The 19,229-nt window shown below is 35.1% G+C and overlaps 4 protein-coding genes and 1 long non-coding RNA gene across 9 annotated transcripts in view; 3 read left to right on the forward strand and 2 right to left on the reverse strand.

The window, feature by feature from the left end:
* Positions 1 to 615: 615 nt before the first annotated feature.
* Positions 616 to 2,280, forward strand: LOC122537616. 2 transcript variants are annotated; one of them, XR_006308655.1, is made up of 3 exons: positions 616 to 697; positions 830 to 1,274; positions 1,376 to 2,280. It is a non-coding gene; the product is annotated as an uncharacterized LOC122537616 (long non-coding RNA). The 2 variants fall into 2 exon arrangements; XR_006308656.1 differs by lacking the exon at positions 616 to 697 and adding an exon at positions 719 to 772.
* Positions 2,281 to 5,908: 3,628 nt separating this feature from the next.
* Positions 5,909 to 7,889, forward strand: LOC122537611 (ras-related protein Rab-9A). 2 transcript variants are annotated; one of them, XM_043670911.1, is made up of 4 exons: positions 5,909 to 6,343; positions 6,409 to 6,665; positions 7,134 to 7,193; positions 7,403 to 7,889. In XM_043670911.1, the coding sequence occupies exons 1-3, from the start codon at positions 5,909 to 5,911 to the stop codon at positions 7,150 to 7,152; spliced, it is 711 nt and encodes a 236-aa protein (XP_043526846.1). In that variant the 3' UTR covers positions 7,153 to 7,193; positions 7,403 to 7,889. The 2 variants fall into 2 exon arrangements, with proteins under 2 accessions (XP_043526846.1, XP_043526845.1); XM_043670910.1 differs by having other exon boundaries at positions 7,134 to 7,889.
* On the reverse strand, positions 7,655 to 14,117 carry LOC122537612 (high affinity copper uptake protein 1). Of its 3 annotated transcripts, none has more exons than XM_043670914.1 (5): positions 13,894 to 14,117; positions 10,188 to 10,382; positions 9,891 to 10,123; positions 9,717 to 9,746; positions 7,655 to 7,811 (listed from the first exon to the last, which is right to left on the reverse strand). In XM_043670914.1, the coding sequence occupies exons 2-5, from the start codon at positions 10,380 to 10,382 to the stop codon at positions 7,655 to 7,657; spliced, it is 615 nt and encodes a 204-aa protein (XP_043526849.1). In that variant the 5' UTR covers positions 13,894 to 14,117. The 3 variants fall into 3 exon arrangements, with proteins under 3 accessions (XP_043526849.1, XP_043526847.1, XP_043526848.1); XM_043670912.1 differs by having other exon boundaries at positions 7,662 to 9,250; positions 13,894 to 14,113; XM_043670913.1 differs by lacking the exon at positions 9,717 to 9,746 and having other exon boundaries at positions 7,662 to 9,250; positions 13,894 to 14,115.
* Positions 14,118 to 14,394: 277 nt separating this feature from the next.
* On the forward strand, positions 14,395 to 15,546 carry LOC122537614 (anaphase-promoting complex subunit 15-like). The gene is made up of 3 exons (XM_043670915.1): positions 14,395 to 14,612; positions 14,708 to 14,767; positions 15,151 to 15,546. The coding sequence occupies exons 1-3, from the start codon at positions 14,487 to 14,489 to the stop codon at positions 15,370 to 15,372; spliced, it is 408 nt and encodes a 135-aa protein (XP_043526850.1). The 5' UTR covers positions 14,395 to 14,486; the 3' UTR covers positions 15,373 to 15,546.
* LOC122537615 (U7 snRNA-associated Sm-like protein LSm11) overlaps positions 15,333 to 19,229 on the reverse strand; it is a 41,235-nt gene continuing 37,338 nt past the window's right edge. Inside the window, exon 3 of the mRNA XM_043670916.1 lies at positions 15,333 to 16,594. Within this exon, the coding sequence (XP_043526851.1) occupies positions 16,560 to 16,594 (35 nt within the window). The 3' untranslated portion in view covers positions 15,333 to 16,559. The remainder of the gene's footprint in view (positions 16,595 to 19,229) is intronic.

Consider the following 19,229-nt stretch of genomic DNA (forward strand, 5'->3'; position numbering starts at 1 on the left):
AAGTACATTCAATGTGTTGATAAATATCTTTTTGACAATTTTAATTGTCTTTTTTTGGCAATTTTAATAAACATTTAATGTACTTTGGGATGGATAAGACCTTCTTTCACGCCTTCACGCGGCCCATCCTGTTAATTCTATTGCTTCATTTATTATTGCTCTATGAAGTAATAGAAGAACGAAGATGGAAGAATGGCAAGACTATAAATGGTATTTGGACTAAATATTGGACATTTTTGACTAAAAATTGTTAATAGCTAAAAATTATTGTAGCTAAAAGAAGTATTGAAAAAAATACTATCAATTTTTCTACTTTTTTTTTTTGTATCTATGTATAAGTCTCTATAAGTCCTATTTCCATAAAATAATTACTAACATAGAAATATCGAAAAACTATTAACATAAATATATTGAAATATTACTGACTTGTCTTAATTTCAGCTTTAACTCTTTGCGGTCGTATTTTTTGTAGTCCTATTGGAATTATTTTTAGCGCCCGCTCAGTCAACTATTGTCTGAGAAACGTATAAATTTTATTCAAATGTTAAACAGTATTGAGTTTGACTGCCTAAATAACTGACAGTTAATTTTGTAAAATCTATCGTATGAAAATGTATAAAGAATTGTTGTCGCCTAGGATCAGCTTTGCATCAACTATTACCATGGGCTCTTCATCTAGTGATCAGAAGAAAGAATGGTACGAATTTTTATGAATTACGATATGCAAAATCTACGCGAGAATCATATGATTTCAGAATTAAGGAGATGTTAAGTACGTATCTTTAAAAAAAACGTTCTTAAATATAATTAAATGTGAATATTCTTCCAGAACAATAAATAAACTGCATTACGTATATATCAAGCACCCAAAGCGATGAAACATCAACTTTTACGATGTCAAAACATCAGCCTCCATCACTAATCATAAGGCTCGTATGTCGATGCATCTGGCAACAGAGAACGAATATGTTTCCATTATTGAATTACTGGTCAAAACCAACGTATTTGAGAGGATGAAACAGGAGTCGACATTGATACACACAGTATCACGTTGGGGAGCTGAGATTGGTGCAGGTTTTTCTGAACCTCGGGGTCTCCGAACTAGGACCAAAAACCTCGATGAAGCTGATGATTCACATAAGGCCTACTAGTTGGGCGGTGTCTCTTCAGCAAAGTTGAGGATCTGTACCAGTCAAATGGTCCACTCACCTCACCTCCCTGTGCTCCTTGGGGCTCTGTGAAGGCTACGGCCTTCTGAAACAGAGTGCGAAAGAGTGAGTGGTCAATGAGGATGACAGAAAACTACCAGTTGGTAGAGACGGCGCTCCCGGTTTGGTGGAGGTTAATATGTAGGTGTTTCGGTAAGTATTTGCAGCAAATCGAAGCAAGGGACTCGGATCGGTGCCCAGAAGGAGAAGCTGAATCTAGATTTGGCTAAACACTGAAGGACTGCGGTGCTCGGAGCAGCGCGGACAGACGAGAGCCCATGGAAGACAGATGGTTGTGTGACAAAGGGCTGGAATCCAAAGCACCTTGTTAACGGACACACAAGCACCGTCAGGGTCATCGAGGAGTATCCGTTATCTCCAGATGACCCCGGGAAGGAATGGGACCGGGGTGTGGCTCCTGGTGCTGTTGCAGACAAACAAATTGAGAGGATTGTATCTCCACTTCGGGATGGGCCTGATAAAGGCAAGACGTTGAAGGGGAAATCGTTGAGAAATCCACTGGAGAATCCTGATTCCCCTCCCATAGGTCACGTATAGGCCGTGGAGATTCTAATCGGTAAAAATCTGACATTCTTCCATATAAAAAAAAGAAAAAGAAAAACAATATCACGTTAAATGGCCAAATGGCCACTCAAAATGCAATGATGATGCTTCAAGAAAGGCGTTCACTTCACAGCTATGTATAGCGTTATATAATTGTCATTCGTAGTTGCATCCACCTGCGCATTTAATTTCTCATTAACTCATTTTATTTCTTAGCTAGCTCATTTAGTTACTTACAATTAGCCAAAGTGGTATTCGTAAAGTGGTATTTCATGTATATCATCATTATGGTGGCCTTTGTGTATAGCTTTTTGAACAGTACGATCTAAAGTGGTTCAGTTTTTCTGTCGTCGAAGTAAAAAAAAACATTTTCCTTTTGTGTAAAAGTACAAAACCTAAAAAAGTGTTACGAAATTATGTGCGTGAAGAATGACGTATGACGAAGATCACGATACGAATGTTAAGACTGATTTAAATCTGTGTGTTGTGCCATACTATATTATATACAACTGTACTGTTAATTATTAAAGTAACTTGTAACCATGTTATGTTATTATGATTTTTTAAGTTTCTTTATATGAAAATGTATGAAAATTTATTTATCTATAAATTCTATTCTAACATAATTGTATAGTAAAAAAAGTACCAACAGATACAAACTGCAGTGCTACATTTTTTTTAATGCGAAATTTACTTCAGATTTTGCCAGATACGTAAGAATTCGTTGCGAGTTCCATCGTATCCATATAAATTTTTTGCTCAAGAATAATCGAATCAAATTCGATTTGAAATTCTTCATTCTAATACCTTTTTATCTCGTTGCAAGAGAGTGTTTGACCGGACAAATGACCAGTACCATGCTTATTAGTCGAAGATTAGCAGCAAAGATAGCGATGAGAATATCGGCATGAAGAGTTATGAATGAGACCTCGCCGCTCCACTATAACCATACCCTAAAATACGAGGCTAAAGTTGACATTCGAGGAGAAAAGCGTAATACTTCTTCTATTAAAATCTGATGCAGTATCAAATTTAACTATCAAGGATGATCAAATACATACATAACGATGAAATATGGCAACTTGGCAACATCTTTCTGGAAGATGGCTGGGATTCTGTATAAATTCAAGATATAAATAAATCTTTTCTTGTGTAGAACGTCTATCTGCAATAAATGTTTTTATGCTGAAAAAATAGATATCTATTTATTTGGTAACTAATTCTAGTCTACAAAACTTATGTGATTCGAATTTTATGATAAATATATAAATTTATCTTTCATGTTTTATTTAATTCATCTTCCTCATTTTGATTTCTTGGTTCAACTTCATTATCGCGTATGCATATTATTGCGTCATTAGCTACTTGATAATTGATGACTACTAGTACAGAGAACTCGGACAATTGATAACGTACAATTGATATAGAATACAGAAATTCAATATACTGTACTGAAAGTTTTTAGGATATGAGAATGAAACGCAAGGAGAAAAAAGACAAAATATAAAAACATTAGCAATGGTCTTCATTAGTTTCCGAGATATTTAATTAAAAAGCTTTGTATTTAATACAATATATTGAATTTTGGCTATCGTATCGTGAGTATTGGGAAATTGTAATTATCCTCGTTATCTATAAAGTGTTCCACTTAAGACCCGATATAGACTAACAATTTGCGGCAAATCGCCACAGCGGCGATTCTTTTGGACGAACAAAAACAAAGTTTTCTTATCTTTTTTTTTTTTTTTTTTAAACAAATGAAGTTCTCATCTTTATTTTTACTTTTATACTTTTATAAAAACTTTTGTTCTTCAAGAAGAAAACAATATGGCGATTTGCCTCAAATCTCTTGTCTGCAGCAGAATTGTTAAAGTTATGTTTTCGAAAAGAAATATCTCAAAAGACCGCCGATTAAGTTATTAGAAAAGATTACTCGGAATCATGTTCTTAACAACATATCCGAGTTCAAGGTCATCGGTATGATATCCTTCAAGAATTTAATAAATTACGATAACAAAATGTCGGTAAGTCTTTAACTAGAATAATTGCAAGTCCCGCGTTGCAAAACTTCAACCAATCACGAATGGTATCGCAAAACATCGATAACAAGCGATATTGAGATATATCGCTATCGCCATAAGAATATGTATTTTGCTATCGCTCACTATCGATATTTTACGATACCTATTGGCGCTCCCTATTGGTTAATATTCGAATACGCGGGACTTTAATTGTTACACATGTTCAATTATTCTCTTTAGTTTTCCGATATTTCGCCAATAAAGAGAGTTGTAGTTTATCAAAAGTTTACTGTTAATTATTGTACATAAGTTGTAAATGATTTTATTACTATCATATTGTAAATATTATTATCAAGTTGTAAATAATTCTGTTTATCAATCGATAACACTTTGTTCATTAAAATGCCACATCCGTAAACAAAGAGCATAATATGCGACAAGAACAGATATCTGTTGCATAACAGATAAGGAACTCAACACTGTATAATAAGAATAATTCTCTCACCATCATAGACGGTAGAATATTTTGAGACAAAGCAACGATAAAGACTAGTTCCACCTTCCCACCGCTATGTGGTGATAGTGTTTCAGTGTCCGTGAACCAATCAACTTTTCATTTATAAAGGAACTAATAAACAGAACTAATTTACTTCGCAATTGTATTTGTTTAATTGAGAGCTGAACTTTTCTCGTTTATACCCTTCAATTTTTGAAATGCATGTGCACACTTATTACTGACTATGTACTTCATTAAGTTATTATTATAAAAAAAAAAAAAAGAAAATTTCGATAATTCTATACCTTCGTTGGAATGTTTCAATAAAGGTTCAGTTGTAAATGATTTACAATTTAATGATCAATTCGATATGACGTTTAAATATAGAAAAGTACCTTTCACGAACTGTAGCACCATCTTCTGGTTAAATGCAATTCAAATTACATGAAAACTAGAGTTATATATAATTATAATAACTATGTAGGATAATTTTTATAATTTATCTAACAAATATTTTTTTTATTTTTAATACCATAGATCGATATCAATGCGTCAGATCGTAATATTAAATATGCATTATTCCATAAAATTATAATTGTTGAATTAATTTCTGTTAATTCAATTGATATTCCAAACAAAACAATATATTATAGCTTTAACATATATTAATTTAAATACATGTATTGATAGAATAGTGAATATACATATACATATAAATATATTAATGTTTCGAATAAATTACAATAATACGCATGAGTAACTTCGGTTATTATTAATTGTTATATAAATTATTCTCAAGTGACACGTGTGGTATACAGATATACAGATGTAGTATAGATATAGTCTGATATATACGTATACATTGGATTAATATTTATTTATAATTTCTGGTAGCCATATTCATCCTGTATGTTTAACATCCAACATGGGCGTTCCTTTTGTCGTCTGCAAAGTGTCAAATACTTTGCGCACAACAAAAATGTCCAGGAGCAGTAATACTTTTTAGCCATTCGAAAACGTTAAAAAGTTGTTTATGATTCTTGCCATTGCCAAATGCTTCGAAGTGACCATACGATATATACACGTTCGAGAAAATCGCAATTTCACTCGGTGTTGGCTATGACTCGCAACCGAAGAGCATCATTCCAAGGTATCGCGACTTTGCCCGAATAATTAAGTTAACATCGAAGAAGATAGAATATATGGCTTCTACGAAATTGAAAATTGCAATCTCGATCGTCAAAATAACATGAGGTCCGTTTGACTTGACGTTGAAGCCCTGTTAGAAAATGAAAAGGTTATGCCCGATCGTAAAACGAAAATTACGGTATTAAAGTGTTTTAAATAATACGATTGTTTACTAGATACGAATTATACGAAGTTATAAATTCAGAGTGAACGTATATTATTCGTTTAAGATGTATTTAATATAAGAAAAGTGAATTGACTTGTTTGGTATGAGAATCAGCTGATTCCTAGATTGACAAACGTTTGATGCTTAAGGAATAAAAAATAGAATTATCTCATGTCGAAAATAACGATACATGAAGAACATACATATATGTCGTATTTTTGAACATATAGTTTCTTCATTATTCTAAAAGGATAAAAGTTGAAAGATGTCAGGAAACAATTCGACTACAGTGGGTACACTCAGAGGTGGTAATTTACAAAATCGTAATTCCCAAAGATCTACACTTTTGAAAGTGGTAATCCTAGGTGATGGCGGCGTTGGCAAATCTTGTCTAATGAATAGATTTGTATCGAATCACTTTGACGAACATAGTTTTCATACAATTGGAGTAGAATTTTTAAACAAAGATATTGAAATTAATGGAGAGGCGTACACATTGCAAATATGGGACACAGCTGGACAAGAAAGATTTAAGACTCTTAGAACTCCGTTTTATAGAGGCTCTGATATTTGCCTTTTAACTTATGCTGTAGACGATAGAACAAGTTTTAAAAATTTAGCACTTTGGAGATCTGAATTTCTTTATTATGCTGACGTTCAAGAAGGATCAACATTTCCATTTATAGTTGTTGGGAATAAAGTAAGCGATTCTTGTAAAGAGATAAATAAGAAAATCAGTAATATTTATGAAAATCGTTTTTATAGATGGACGTTCCAGATTCTGAGAAGCAAGTTTCTACAGAAGAAGCTCAAGCTTGGTGTGCAGAAAATGGAGATCCTCCACTAGTGGAAACATCTGCAAAGGATGCAACCAATGTTGAAGCAGCATTTGGTGCAGCTGTTGCTGCTTGGGCACAACTTGAAGCTAGACTAGAAAGACCATTAGTAGAAGATACTGTCGATCTTTCGAAACAACAATCTCCTCATCGTTCAAGTTGTTGTATGCCTGTGTCTGGTGCTGAGTAGGTTATAAATACAAGATTTTAAATATATTTTGTTTTCACAACATAATGCATGAAACATATTTCTGAAGATTTCACAATCATAATCTAACTGGAATGAATGACAAAGAGATAAATCATTTTTGTGATGCATACTGGCAGCCTTGGTATGGACATATAAAATTTGTTTATAAAGAGGGTATGATATGTTGCAAATTGTACCAATACTTATAAATTATAATTAGTGTATTGAGGATATATAAGGAAATTACATTATATAAGAATTAAATTATTTTCTTTGACCTAAACAATATTTATTACTGACTACTTAAATTTGATGTTTAAAGATTAAAGACCATTGGCAACACAATTATAAAAGATCTGAAATATTCAAATACATGATTATGTACTCAGATGACAACAAAGATAGAAATATTTCGTATTATTATTGTAATGACAATTTTGCTGGTAATATACTTTTTCTTTTAGGTCTAACAAAATTATTTGAAGAGATTTCTTGCCTGTCTGCAATACTTTCCTCGTAATAAGGTGAATTTTAATGCTAAAAGTAGTTTTTGTTTATTTTATTTTTGACAATACTGAGTGTTTCTTCTGTTGCCAATGTGAACATATTTATATATTTTTATAAATTCGTTTTTTTATTTGTTTTCACAAATATTTTTCAGTTACGTTAAAATATGCAAAATGAAATTTCGCTTTCGCGGAAAAAAATAATACTTTGTGGTTGATATTTCCAGAATACAACTGTAAACTATAAGGTCAAATTGAACGTCCTACTCGTATCACGCTTTGTGCAGTTCGCGAGCTACAGACAGTATTTTAAGTATTTCGTACACCATTGGCTTGTGATAAAATAATATTAGTAATAACCATGATTATCAACTGCTTTATAAATAAGGAATAGGTATAAAATGTAATTTAGCTTTGTAATCTAAATTTGCCTTATCTTCGCAGCACAAACTAAGGGCAGTGGTAGTAATATATATTTATCACAAATCTTCTGAATCATCTTTATATATACATATATACATATGTATACATATATATGATTTTGAAATATCTACACTATAAAAAAAAATAAAAAAATAAAAAAAAAAATACTCTGCTGCTCTTGGAATGCCCTGCTGTCGGTGTTTAAAGATTTTCCTACAAAGTAAATAATATTATAAACACATCAAATAAAGCTTTTTGTACAACCTTGTACGTACAAAACGTATGAACGCATTTCTAAAGCACTGTAACTTACTTCAAAGCTACCTAACACTTTAGTAATGCTTTACATACAGAAAATAAACAATATATAACATTATATAATTTAAGGATTATTTTCAATAACGAGGCTTGCATTAATTATAAATGTGACATGCATGCTGGTGCTTTTTGTATAGCTATGTATGGAATATATAAATTTCTGGCTTCTTATTCAACAATTTGTTAATTCAAGTGCAAACTACATATGAAATTTAATCATATCAAGGTGGAACCGTCTCACGCTTAATATACATGAACAATTCGACTATTTCAACATATTTTCAGTTATCGATATTGTACGAGTTATTATTAATAATTTTATAAAAATATCTGTATAATTTATTTACCAAATGGCAGTCAAGAATTAAAGTCTCAGAAGTTATTTAACATCTATACTTTATAATTTTATCTAAATTTATAATTTTAAAAATTGATCTTACAACGGAAACAAATACAAAAAAAGTAGAGGAACTCTGTGCTTCTTTAAAAATAATAAAATATATTGGCAGTGTCTTTTTTTTTGTATTTTATGTGATATTTTCTTATATTTTACAATTAACAGTAGTCTATAGATTACTTGGTAATAATACAATTGTTGATAACGTTATATTATAACAATACATCATGTATGTTCAAGACATCACTGTACACTTTTTTTCAAATTTCAAAGGGAAAATATTTATAAAATACATTACAATAAAAAATTAAAAGTGATAATATGAAAATTTGGAAAAAAGTGCACACGCATCTTACGATATTTTTCTCATTTAAATTTTTTAACAATATTTACAAATTAAGTGCGCTATAGTTATTCAGATCAAAGATTTAACCTTCCAGTATTTTTGTATACAAATCTGCATTTTATAGATATTTTTTATTCAATAATAATTAAGCCATGCTATCTTTCTTAATGGACAATTATAAATTGCATTCTGTATGCAAAGGAATAACTTTAAATTGAAAAATTTTTTTTATATATTTCTGTAAATACGAATTTAGAATAATTATATTTCCCGCACACGTATATTACATGTAATTGTTCCAAAGTTCTTTCAATTAGAATGAACTTTTCGGCAATGTACATTAATGTACATTTTTGTTGTAAAAACACAATGTATTTTAAATACATAAACTAATGACAATGTTCTGTGACATCCACAATAACAGATTTTTTCCACCCAAATAAAAAGTAGCCAATTGCTGCACCAAATACTACAGCAAAACACAACCAGACATTATAAGTCATGAAGATCAGCATAAGGAAATATGACAGTACAATTTGCACAATATGTAAAAACGTTTGAAACGTATGCATCCAGGATAACATTGTGGGCCTGCACAGATTTATACGAAATGGATTAATTTCTAGATATAAAAAAATATATGCATAATTATGTTAATTTATCATGCTAAGCAATATTAACGATAGGTTTAAATGAAATTGCAATTAAGTAACCAGAAAACAATTATATAGTATTACCTCGCATTCTGATAGCAAATTGGATCAAAAAGAGATCTATGTCAAGAATTTTGCCTTCACAAACTAATAAAAAGATTGAAGTAATACTTGAATTTTTTACATTATATAAGTATTGTCAGGATCTCGGAGGCTATTTCGAAAAATAGTGAAAATAATGCCGATTAGAGTAATAAAACAGATCACAATACGAGCTTAATGCCATAATTATGTTAAGTATTTGCTCAAGAATAGAATTTTAGAAATATAACTGCACTTTCACAAACAAGCGATTTCAGAATCAATAGGGAAAAAAAAAAATCAAGAAATTTACTCCTACTTACGGCTGCTTATGAATTACTTCTCCAACCATACTAAAAAAAAAAAAAAGAAAAAATGAAGAAGAAAATGAAATTAAATATGACAATTCTCACGAATTTAAATATAAAATATCGAATTAACATGACTATAAGTTTCGAAGTTATAATCGACCATATATCTAAACGGGCGAAACTTACTGTACAACCCTGTTATCCTCCGCTACAACGTTTTTCTCTTGCGGCATCGTGACACTCCTGTATTGAAGGGAATTATACATTTTCCAAAATAAATATTCTCGGTAATACTTCAATCCTTCGTAAAGCGCGGCCATGATCATGATACCGATCATCGATCCTATGAGGCCACTGATTGACGAGATTTTCCACGATTCAAATAATACATTTTCACAATACCCTCCATGGAAGACCATCTGTAAACGGAAGTTTTATATACGATAGTCAGCACCAGAATTTTTATCTCTGGATGATACATACCGACATACCGTGCATCCCCATGCTGCTACAATCTGAGGTAGCAGTAAGGTGACTTCCATGATCCATGTCAGCATGGTCCACAGAACTGTGCATATTTTCGTGCATACTCGAGTGGTCCACAGTTTGATGAGGTGCGTGAGCTGCGTGCTCATTCGATGCATTCATCATATGCGTCATATGATTGTGATGGGACATCTGTAAAGAGAAATGTTTCAAATCCGATGAAACAAATGATCTTTTATATAAACAACCTGTTTAATAATAGCAATAAAAAGATATCGATTTACTTTAACCAGTTTAAAGATTTGCCGATATTTCGATTCATAGATATTTTAAACATTGAGAATCGTAGGTACTCTAGTAATTACACTCATATCACAGAATAGTTACCACCTTTTCCGCATTAGATAGAAAAGTTATTACAAAGACCAATCATCGTATTTAATTTGTGAAGGTCGAAATAATCACTATCGAAAACAGAAGCCACGTACCTCAGAATTCCTACAACTATGTATTCTAAAATTATTAACAGGCCATCACTTTCGGTAATTTTACGGGAACATAAAAAAAAAAAAATCAGATAAGAAAAAATTGCAATGCAAATTTCTAGTACTTTTCGTCACCATAAATTGTCAAGGATGAGTCAGAATTCTAAGAACACTTGTTGCTCAATTGATTTTACAGTGAAAGCATTCGCCATATTGTGGGAGCATGGTCTCTATGTACTTAAAACGCTAATTAACAAATTAAATTGTAATTGAGCAATAACAAAAACATCGATGCCTCAACTTTGTTTATTTATTTGAGAAAAATACATCGACTTTTCGATGTTCGCTGTTGAATTACTTCCTTCTTCCGAGGAGAGCAATTACGTAACTAACCGACGAATAAGAAATTCGATGGAGCTTTCAGAAAACCGTCACCATATCCGTTTATAAATTACAAACGATAATACTTTTTTCAACGATGTCCTTTTCTAATTAATACCGTCATCTCTGTAAAATCATTCGTTCTACTTCGGCAGTCTGCCAGACTAGCCGTGAACGAGTTTGGAACAGAAGTACAAGAAGAAACGAGTTCATGAAACTGGCAGTCAGGTAACGCGAACAATAAGAACGAACAAGGGGAAAAAAAAACAAGCACGAGTTGGCGTACTTTCTAAAGCGGATTTCTTCGTGATAGTTTGTACGATCTCACGTAAATCTAACAGCTAACATTCCATTCTACGCGATTGCTTGGCTAGCATTCATAACGTTCACTGATTCAAGATCAAACACTACGTTAAAGTAATTCCATCATTTAAAAAACGTGTTATGACGTTACGAAACGTTGATTGTGAAAATTCATAAAAAAAAAAAAGAAGATTCAATAGCATAATTTTTGTTACCTTCTTTTCTCAGAATAGAATTATTTTTAAATAAAGATTGTGAGTATAAGGAAAATGAAAGAACAGCTGTATTGACATCAATGCGTTTGCGATTCAAGAAAAATATTTATGTGAAGTATAAAAGTAGATATATTTGTCTTATCGTTACAGGTGTATCAACTGATTTGACTACCTAACAGAAATATAATTTTTATGAAATCGCGATCATACGCGCTGAATGGCGAATGCTTTGAAACACAACGCCTGGTGAAAATTATACTTCTCGCTGAAAGAGAAACGCGATATGTTTTGTACTGTAAAATGATAATCGGCAAAATCCCATTACGAAACTCATTCTGTTCTGCACGCTGCTAATCTTTAACACTTTAGTAAATAGTATTTTATCTAAATGATATATGCATGCACATTTCTCTTGAATAACGAGTATTATTATTCTATTCATTCCTAAAATGCACTATGAACATTGTATGAAAATCTGCATTTTTTTTTACAACGATTTTTTCACAAACACTTTCCATATCTAGTTTCAAAACGTGTTCGTAAAAATTTCATCACTTACATAAGTACCATTGAGATAAAATGCAGATTCGCGTGTACGTTATTTCCATAATTTTACTGTTAATGTTTAAAATAAACAACTGTTCTACGTCGCGTGTAACAAGAAATACTTTGTGATACTATTGCCAACTAAAATAAATCACATTTCGCTTTCTTATCTTTGGATATACTGGTCATTTTATTATCGACTGACCTTATCTATTTATTCGACATTTTTCATAGTACATAGAAGGTAACATAATGTTTACAAACATACTTGAGTTTTGCAATCGAAGGAATGTATCATTTTTATACTGTAAATGAAGTAAAAAACGATACCTTGTTTTAAAAGAATATTTAGCTTGTATCAGGCAATTATAGTCGATTTTACAATATAATTGAACGTGCCGGTGATTGTTTTTGATAACATCAAGGTAGTATAACAAGGAAAAGCGTGGAAGGTAATACTGATTCAAATATTGAACATGATACGAGTTCCCCCTTATTTTCAGGGGGAATTTCATGATAATAAACAGACAATTTCATCGCGGAAACCACAAGTGATTAGAACAAACGATGGGGACGCGGTGCGTTAAAAACAGGAAATCGATCGGGGAAATGACTGGTAGCAATACAGGAAGTTACTTTTAACTGGAATTTGTATATCATACTGTATAAAAAAAGAAAAGTTTTAATTCAAAAAAATACGCATGAAATAGAAATAATTCCTACGCTATTGTATTTCAGACCATTTATGAACTTCTACGCCATTGTAGATGGATATGCGATGCTCCGTTGGAATCTTTATATTGAAATACGAAGATTCCATCGAAGGAACATGCTTTATAATTTCCTCAGATGTTTCCATTATCGATTTATTCCATTATTAAAGATCTCTGCATTAAAGTCTGCTTAAAAGTGTGAAACGGAAAATCATCGATGACATAATGCTTTCTTACTTGAGGAATTAATCACCAGAACCATTTAATGCTTTTCAAATATTTTCTGAATAATACATATAATCTTAATAATTTATATATATTTATATTTATATTTATGTAATCTTAATAAATTATATAATAATGTATCGGAGCCTGTAAGTAATGTAAAATTGGAAACGATCGGGATTGAGCAAGATTGATATTGGTCTCAATTGAAATCGATGATGGTTGTGATTAACCAATGGACGACACAGCGGCACTGTGATTTATGGATGAAAATCAAATAGCAGGCATCAAGTTGTCAATTATCAGCTTCCGTATGACGAAGAGAATATTTCTTTTTTGTAATCGTAATTTAAGAGAAACTTTATGCGTTACATTACATCTTAACTGGCAACGTTCTTACAGAGAGACGTGAATGCAGTAGTACATTCACTTTTTTATCAGTACAAGCCATCACTGTACCATACACCACGAAACATATGTTATTTTATGTTATAAAATTCAAAGAAGAAATACCGAAGTACTTTCATTTTCTAGGAACATGATGCGAAAATCTAATGTCAGAGAAATAGTTGACAGATAGAGCTAATGACAGATCATAGAGACTACAGAGATATATTAACGCTAAAATACACGAAGGTTTGATTACATGACCACCCTACTGCATTCTAGTAATATGAATATATGTAGCTGTCAATATAGGTCATTCGCGTTTAATTTATATCATAAGATTCGTGTACATGCGAATTTTGAATTAAATTTTTGAAAGAATTACATCATCTGTACTAATTAAATTAGACTAGTTTCGTATATAAAGTATAACAATTCTCGATCTTACCTTTGCTAAATAGCCGAGGTTATGTTGTAAAATGTGTTACTCTTTTGTAAAAATACTTAAACACGATTATAACAAGACAGACACTTTCGCAGATTTCTCTGCGGGAACGCTCGAGCAATCTCTCACAGATCCATTAATAAACTGCACATAACATTCACGATTTCCTTCGTCGCCGTAGATGAAACATAACGAAGACTCGGCTTAATGGTTTTCGGCGGGTAAACACGTGACACTAGAGTAGTGATGCTATTATTTTCGTTCCACAGCAGATGGCGCAGTAAGTCATTCCATGTTGAAAATATTTTAAGATTTAAAGACAAAATTGTAACGTCAAATTAAACAGAGATACATGAGCATTGAAAAAACGGGATGAAAAATTAATATTTTAAATTATTAAAACATTCGTTCTTTCTTGTACGCGCACAAACGTATTCTCTCTTTACACGTTGAAGAACGTTTGAACTTGAAGTTTTGAGCGCCAAAATCTAAGCGCATGACATCTGCGCATACGTGTACAGTTTGTGTACTTGCATACTTCAATTTGATAGTTGATATACGAACGTTTTCGACACATAGTGAAAAAAAGTCTCAAAATGTCAATTATTCCATTGTGGCCAAATTTACAACCCAGAGCAACGGATCCTCTGTGGTTTAATGCCGATAGACCTTGCGATGACGAGAGTGAGGTAGCTGCACTTGAAGCTGAACATCAGGCTTGGGTGAGCAAATTACGTATGACAACGCATATATAACGAATATAAACTACTATTGTCTAAGTTGCATTAATCTTTCATCTTTGCTTGTTTTTTTTAAGAGAGAACATGTTCGTGTCCAACGTTATGATCATATCCCAATTGGAAAAACAGTCAGTGATGTAAGTTAACCTCACTTTTAGTTTTGACGTACATAGTTACTGTATTCCTTTTATTTAATGATTTTGTACGAGATTTATATTTGTCTTGTACTTGACTTTTATAGTTTATTACTTTAATTCATATATGCAGACGCATATAAAATAAAAAGAAATATATTTTTCGAAATTGTCAAACTTTTTACCATACGTGGCAATTGTTGATGCCGTCATTACCGACTATCGATTAAGTGAACGCGAGTGAATAAATTAGAGAGGAGCAAATATTCTTTAAACAATATGAAAATTCTGATAAATTAATTTCCTATATTTAGTATACTTTTATTAATTGACGTGAAAATGAAAGTTATTTTATTTAATACGATCGAAATTATTTATTAACATAGTTCAGAGGATCAGAAGAAGAGGAGGAAGAAGAGGAAGAAGAAGAAGGTGAAGGAGAAGAAGAAGAAGAGTCAGACACCCATGAAGAAGAGGAAGAAGAATTAGACGAAATTGACATGGAAGTGAGTTACTCGCATCAGCAACAGACATCGAGTCCAACAGACACAGTGACAGATCCAGTATCTATCAGAATGGTCAGCACACATACTGGTCGTTACACCTAATTAAAATATTGTAGTCCTTATTGAACTCTAACCTCTATCCAGCTTTCCCAGGGAAGAAGTATTGTACAATCTGATTAATTTTTATGAGTTAGTAACGATATATAGATACCTTTATTTACTTACTGCTAGAAAATTGAGGCTACGTGAAAATAAATAAAGAATCGTAAAATCTTTTTAGATATAAAATAACAAGACGTTACAATCCTTAAATACCAACGTGCGACGCACTACGGCGATATATTTTAGCGATCCTATCGTAAATAAGCGTCGTTATTATTGTGACTAGTCAGCGTTTTGGAATCATCGTCTGCTAGGTCAAGGACCCTTCGACACCGAGCAATGCAAATCGTGCTTTGTCGAAAAAAATGACGTTAGTATACACATATAAAAAAAAAAAGGACACAAACCTATAAATAACTTTCGTAATTTCAACTTGCTTCCACTTTGATAAAGTTAAAATTCAACTATTGAAAATTCCCAACGACAAGGTAAAATCACGTTCATTCTTATCATAATATCTATATCAGGGTATAAAATTTCTTTGAAAGTACGATCCGTGGCTCGTCGAAAGCGATCGAACACAAGGGCTTGCCCCCTGTCCCTTTCTCTCATAGTGTCTTCCATCTTTCTCTTTGGAGAACGGGGCAAGTCGGTACCCCGCCTCGCTCGTAAAGGGCCGTGGAACCGCATCATGCTCGACCGGGACACTCTCTGTACACTCCGTATACCTACCTATACTAGATGTAAGTACACGCGAGAATGTATTATATACCTATATACAGCGCCGGCTCTCTCGGCGTGTAACTGAAGTAAAGCCAGGTTGGTGCCCCCGCTAGGGTGAACGAACGGGTACGCTCAGGCAAAAGCGAACCCGTGTGCCTCCTCCACCTCCTCTTTCTCTTTCTCCGCCACCTCCTCCTCTAGCAACGACCTCCATCTCCTCCTCCGGTCGAAGATCTTTGCCTCTGATGTCACACAGTGGTGGAATTGCAAATCCCTTTATTTTCTTTTTTTTTTTTTTTGTTTCTTTTTTTCGGATATGTATTAGTCCGTTAGGGAACGAGTGTGGTCTCGCTTGCGCGCGCGCGCGCCTCGACCGGCCGAAAAAATTTTAATCGAACGTATGGCAGCAGACGTTTTGAAGCATTCGCATCAGAGACGGAGAGAGTAAATCGTTTCTTGCGATTTTACGCACACTCGATGTCCATAGCGGCCGGCGCAGCTGTAAACACGGCGAGCACGGAATAATATTTAATAACGGGCAACGTTAAAACCGAGTAGCAAAGATTTTGCAATTTTATCCGTGCAACTGAATCGCTTCAAGGTTAATTTAACTGCACGCACACCGCGGACGAACGGGCGAGCGGGCATTTCCATCTCGCGCTTATAGCATTGCGCGCATAAATCTCGGGATTTATGAATCGCGTAGTTTCGTAGATGGTAATACCCTTCGGATTTATGAATTAATACCGGTCATATTAGACGCATAAATCTTAACATTCAGGTAGATGGAATCGTCTACAGGGATTATCCCGCCGCTTCGTGATTCTACTACGGCGCATCTCTAGATTACCGTTCATCAATCTTTATCGTTTGCAAGCTGGACAGAGGAAGAAAGAAAGAAAGAAAGAAAGAAAGAAAGAAAGAAAGCAGAGGAACTTTCATTTGTATCGCGGATAAAAGTCCGCGCGAGCGACCTCCAGTTCGGGGAATTCGTATCAGTCGGTTCCTCAAAGCGGCGACGATCTTGGGACAATGAAAAAAAGAAATCTAATCTCCTGATGTCTATGACGACTGGGTCTGGCTTCGTCGATCGATAACGCACGCTCGAAATCGACGGTGCCTTATCGGATTTTAACGAAAGCGTGCTACGTTGTCGGACGAACAATTTCGACACGCGTTATACGATCTGCTTCGTATATACTAGTGTACACACTAACGTCGACTTGACCTACTGGCCCGTATATGACTCGTTTAAAAGTATCGTTCGACCTTGCAGCGATATCGCAGCCGTGTCCACCCTTTTCTCCGGGAGTTTTTTCTAAACTCTGTCCGAAGTTCGGTCGGTAACAGCTGACTCGGCAGCCGTTGACTTCATCGCCGCGCGTTTGACGCAAATACGCAATAAAACGGTCAACCGTTTGCAACAGTTAATGCCCGGTTGGTGATTTACTGCCGCGTTGGTTGATCACCCGTCAACCGATTTCACCGGCAGAATGCAGAAGAGCGCCGTCGTAAGGGGAGGACGGGGGGGAGCAGGTCTAAACGGCTAATGTCGAGTTAAGCGAACTCTAACCTGCCTCGAAAGACATTACACGACGTAACAGATAATAAATCCCGTGTTCCAGTGTGGCGGGCTGAAGGAAAATGAGAGTGTGGAGGGAATGAAGATGGACGAGATTCTTCTCTTTCGGCGATTACGAGCCGCTGGGACTTCCCCTTCATTGCCTTGAGAAAATCGCGTGGAACCGAGGCTAACGTCAATGAGCGAGGGAAGCGACAAGCGTGCAAACGCAGGATGCGGCGATCAATCGGCAATGGTCTAAGACGGTGGCGTAACACACACGCGAAAAGAAAAGAAAGCAGGGAAAGTATTCAAATGAAGCGTGTACAACCGAAGTAATGAGAGGCACGGATCAATTGGCAACACGTTTGAAATCGTAATCGTTGCGACCATCGACAGCGGAATCAGTAAAATATTCGCAAAAGTACGAGGAGAAAGAAAAGAAAGAAAGAAAGAAAAGAAGAGAGTTGCAGTGATAAGAAAGACAGAGCACGGGGAGAAAGCAGGGGCAAAAGAGACGGAGATACCGGGAGAGAAATGCGCGAAAAGGCATTTTGGAGCGACAAGGAAAGAGTGGGGAGGCTCGCGGTAGAAAGAGCCGACGCGTCCAAGTCGGCGCGCGTTGAAAGGAGAGGGAACGCGTGACGAGCGCGAGCAGGAAGAGCGGCACGAGCGAGAGCCGGCGAGTTCGGGAGTACTCGGCCGCTCAGTCGAACGCGCGATTACAAGCACACGGGACGCGTGGGGCTCTCTCTCTCTCGTCGACCAGGCTGAAAGTGTTTCGTACGCGACCACGTGCCGGCTAAACCGCCGGAACGTAACAGAACGATATACGGCTCGAACGTGTACACACCGTGTGACACCGCGAAGGACCACCGTGGTGCTGGTTACGCGCCTGCTGCTATTATTGTATTTTACACCGTTGACTTCCATTGCCCGAATATCACGAACACGAACGTTTTTCTTTTCCCGTACCTCCCCCCCGCGCCCCTAGTCCCCCTCTCGAACCTGGATACGCGCAGAGATCGGAGAAAACGGCGACGGCCGCGTGCGACAGAGACCGATCGCGACTTTGGAAGATTTACAGGATTTTTCGGCGGTGCGCGTTGCAGTGTGTGGGTGGTTTGTCAGTTGGTGACTTGAAGTGAACACCGAGCGGAAAGAGAGGGCCGCGGAAGAGGTCTTCTCCGTGTAGAAGGAAGAGCTACGCGAGCCAGCTAGATCCAGATGTCACGGGCGCGTCCTCGATCGGTGAGTGACGATCATTATCCATTACGTTGTTGCGATCTCGAGGGTGTTTACCTGCTGGACCCTCGTTCGAATTTGATCAGGCATACGTTACGAGATTTTCACAATCGGTCACATCAACCGGAAACGTAGATACCACAGCGGTAGCAATGAGAGAAGGCGAAATTGGTGAAATCGGGGCAGGAAGGGATCATTGACCGTGCAGTTTTAAGACACGGACTAGGACATCGTTGAAAGTTTTCGGCGAGTGCGTCGTTGAAGAAAAAAAAAAAAAAAAAAAAAAAAGGAAGAAACGAGGTTAACGTTAGTTGGAATTAAGAGTTAT

This window comes from Frieseomelitta varia, unplaced genomic scaffold, assembly GCF_011392965.1.
Source record: "Frieseomelitta varia isolate USP_RPSP 00005682 unplaced genomic scaffold, Fvar_1.2 scaffold_922, whole genome shotgun sequence".
Taxonomy (NCBI): domain Eukaryota; kingdom Metazoa; phylum Arthropoda; class Insecta; order Hymenoptera; family Apidae; genus Frieseomelitta; species Frieseomelitta varia.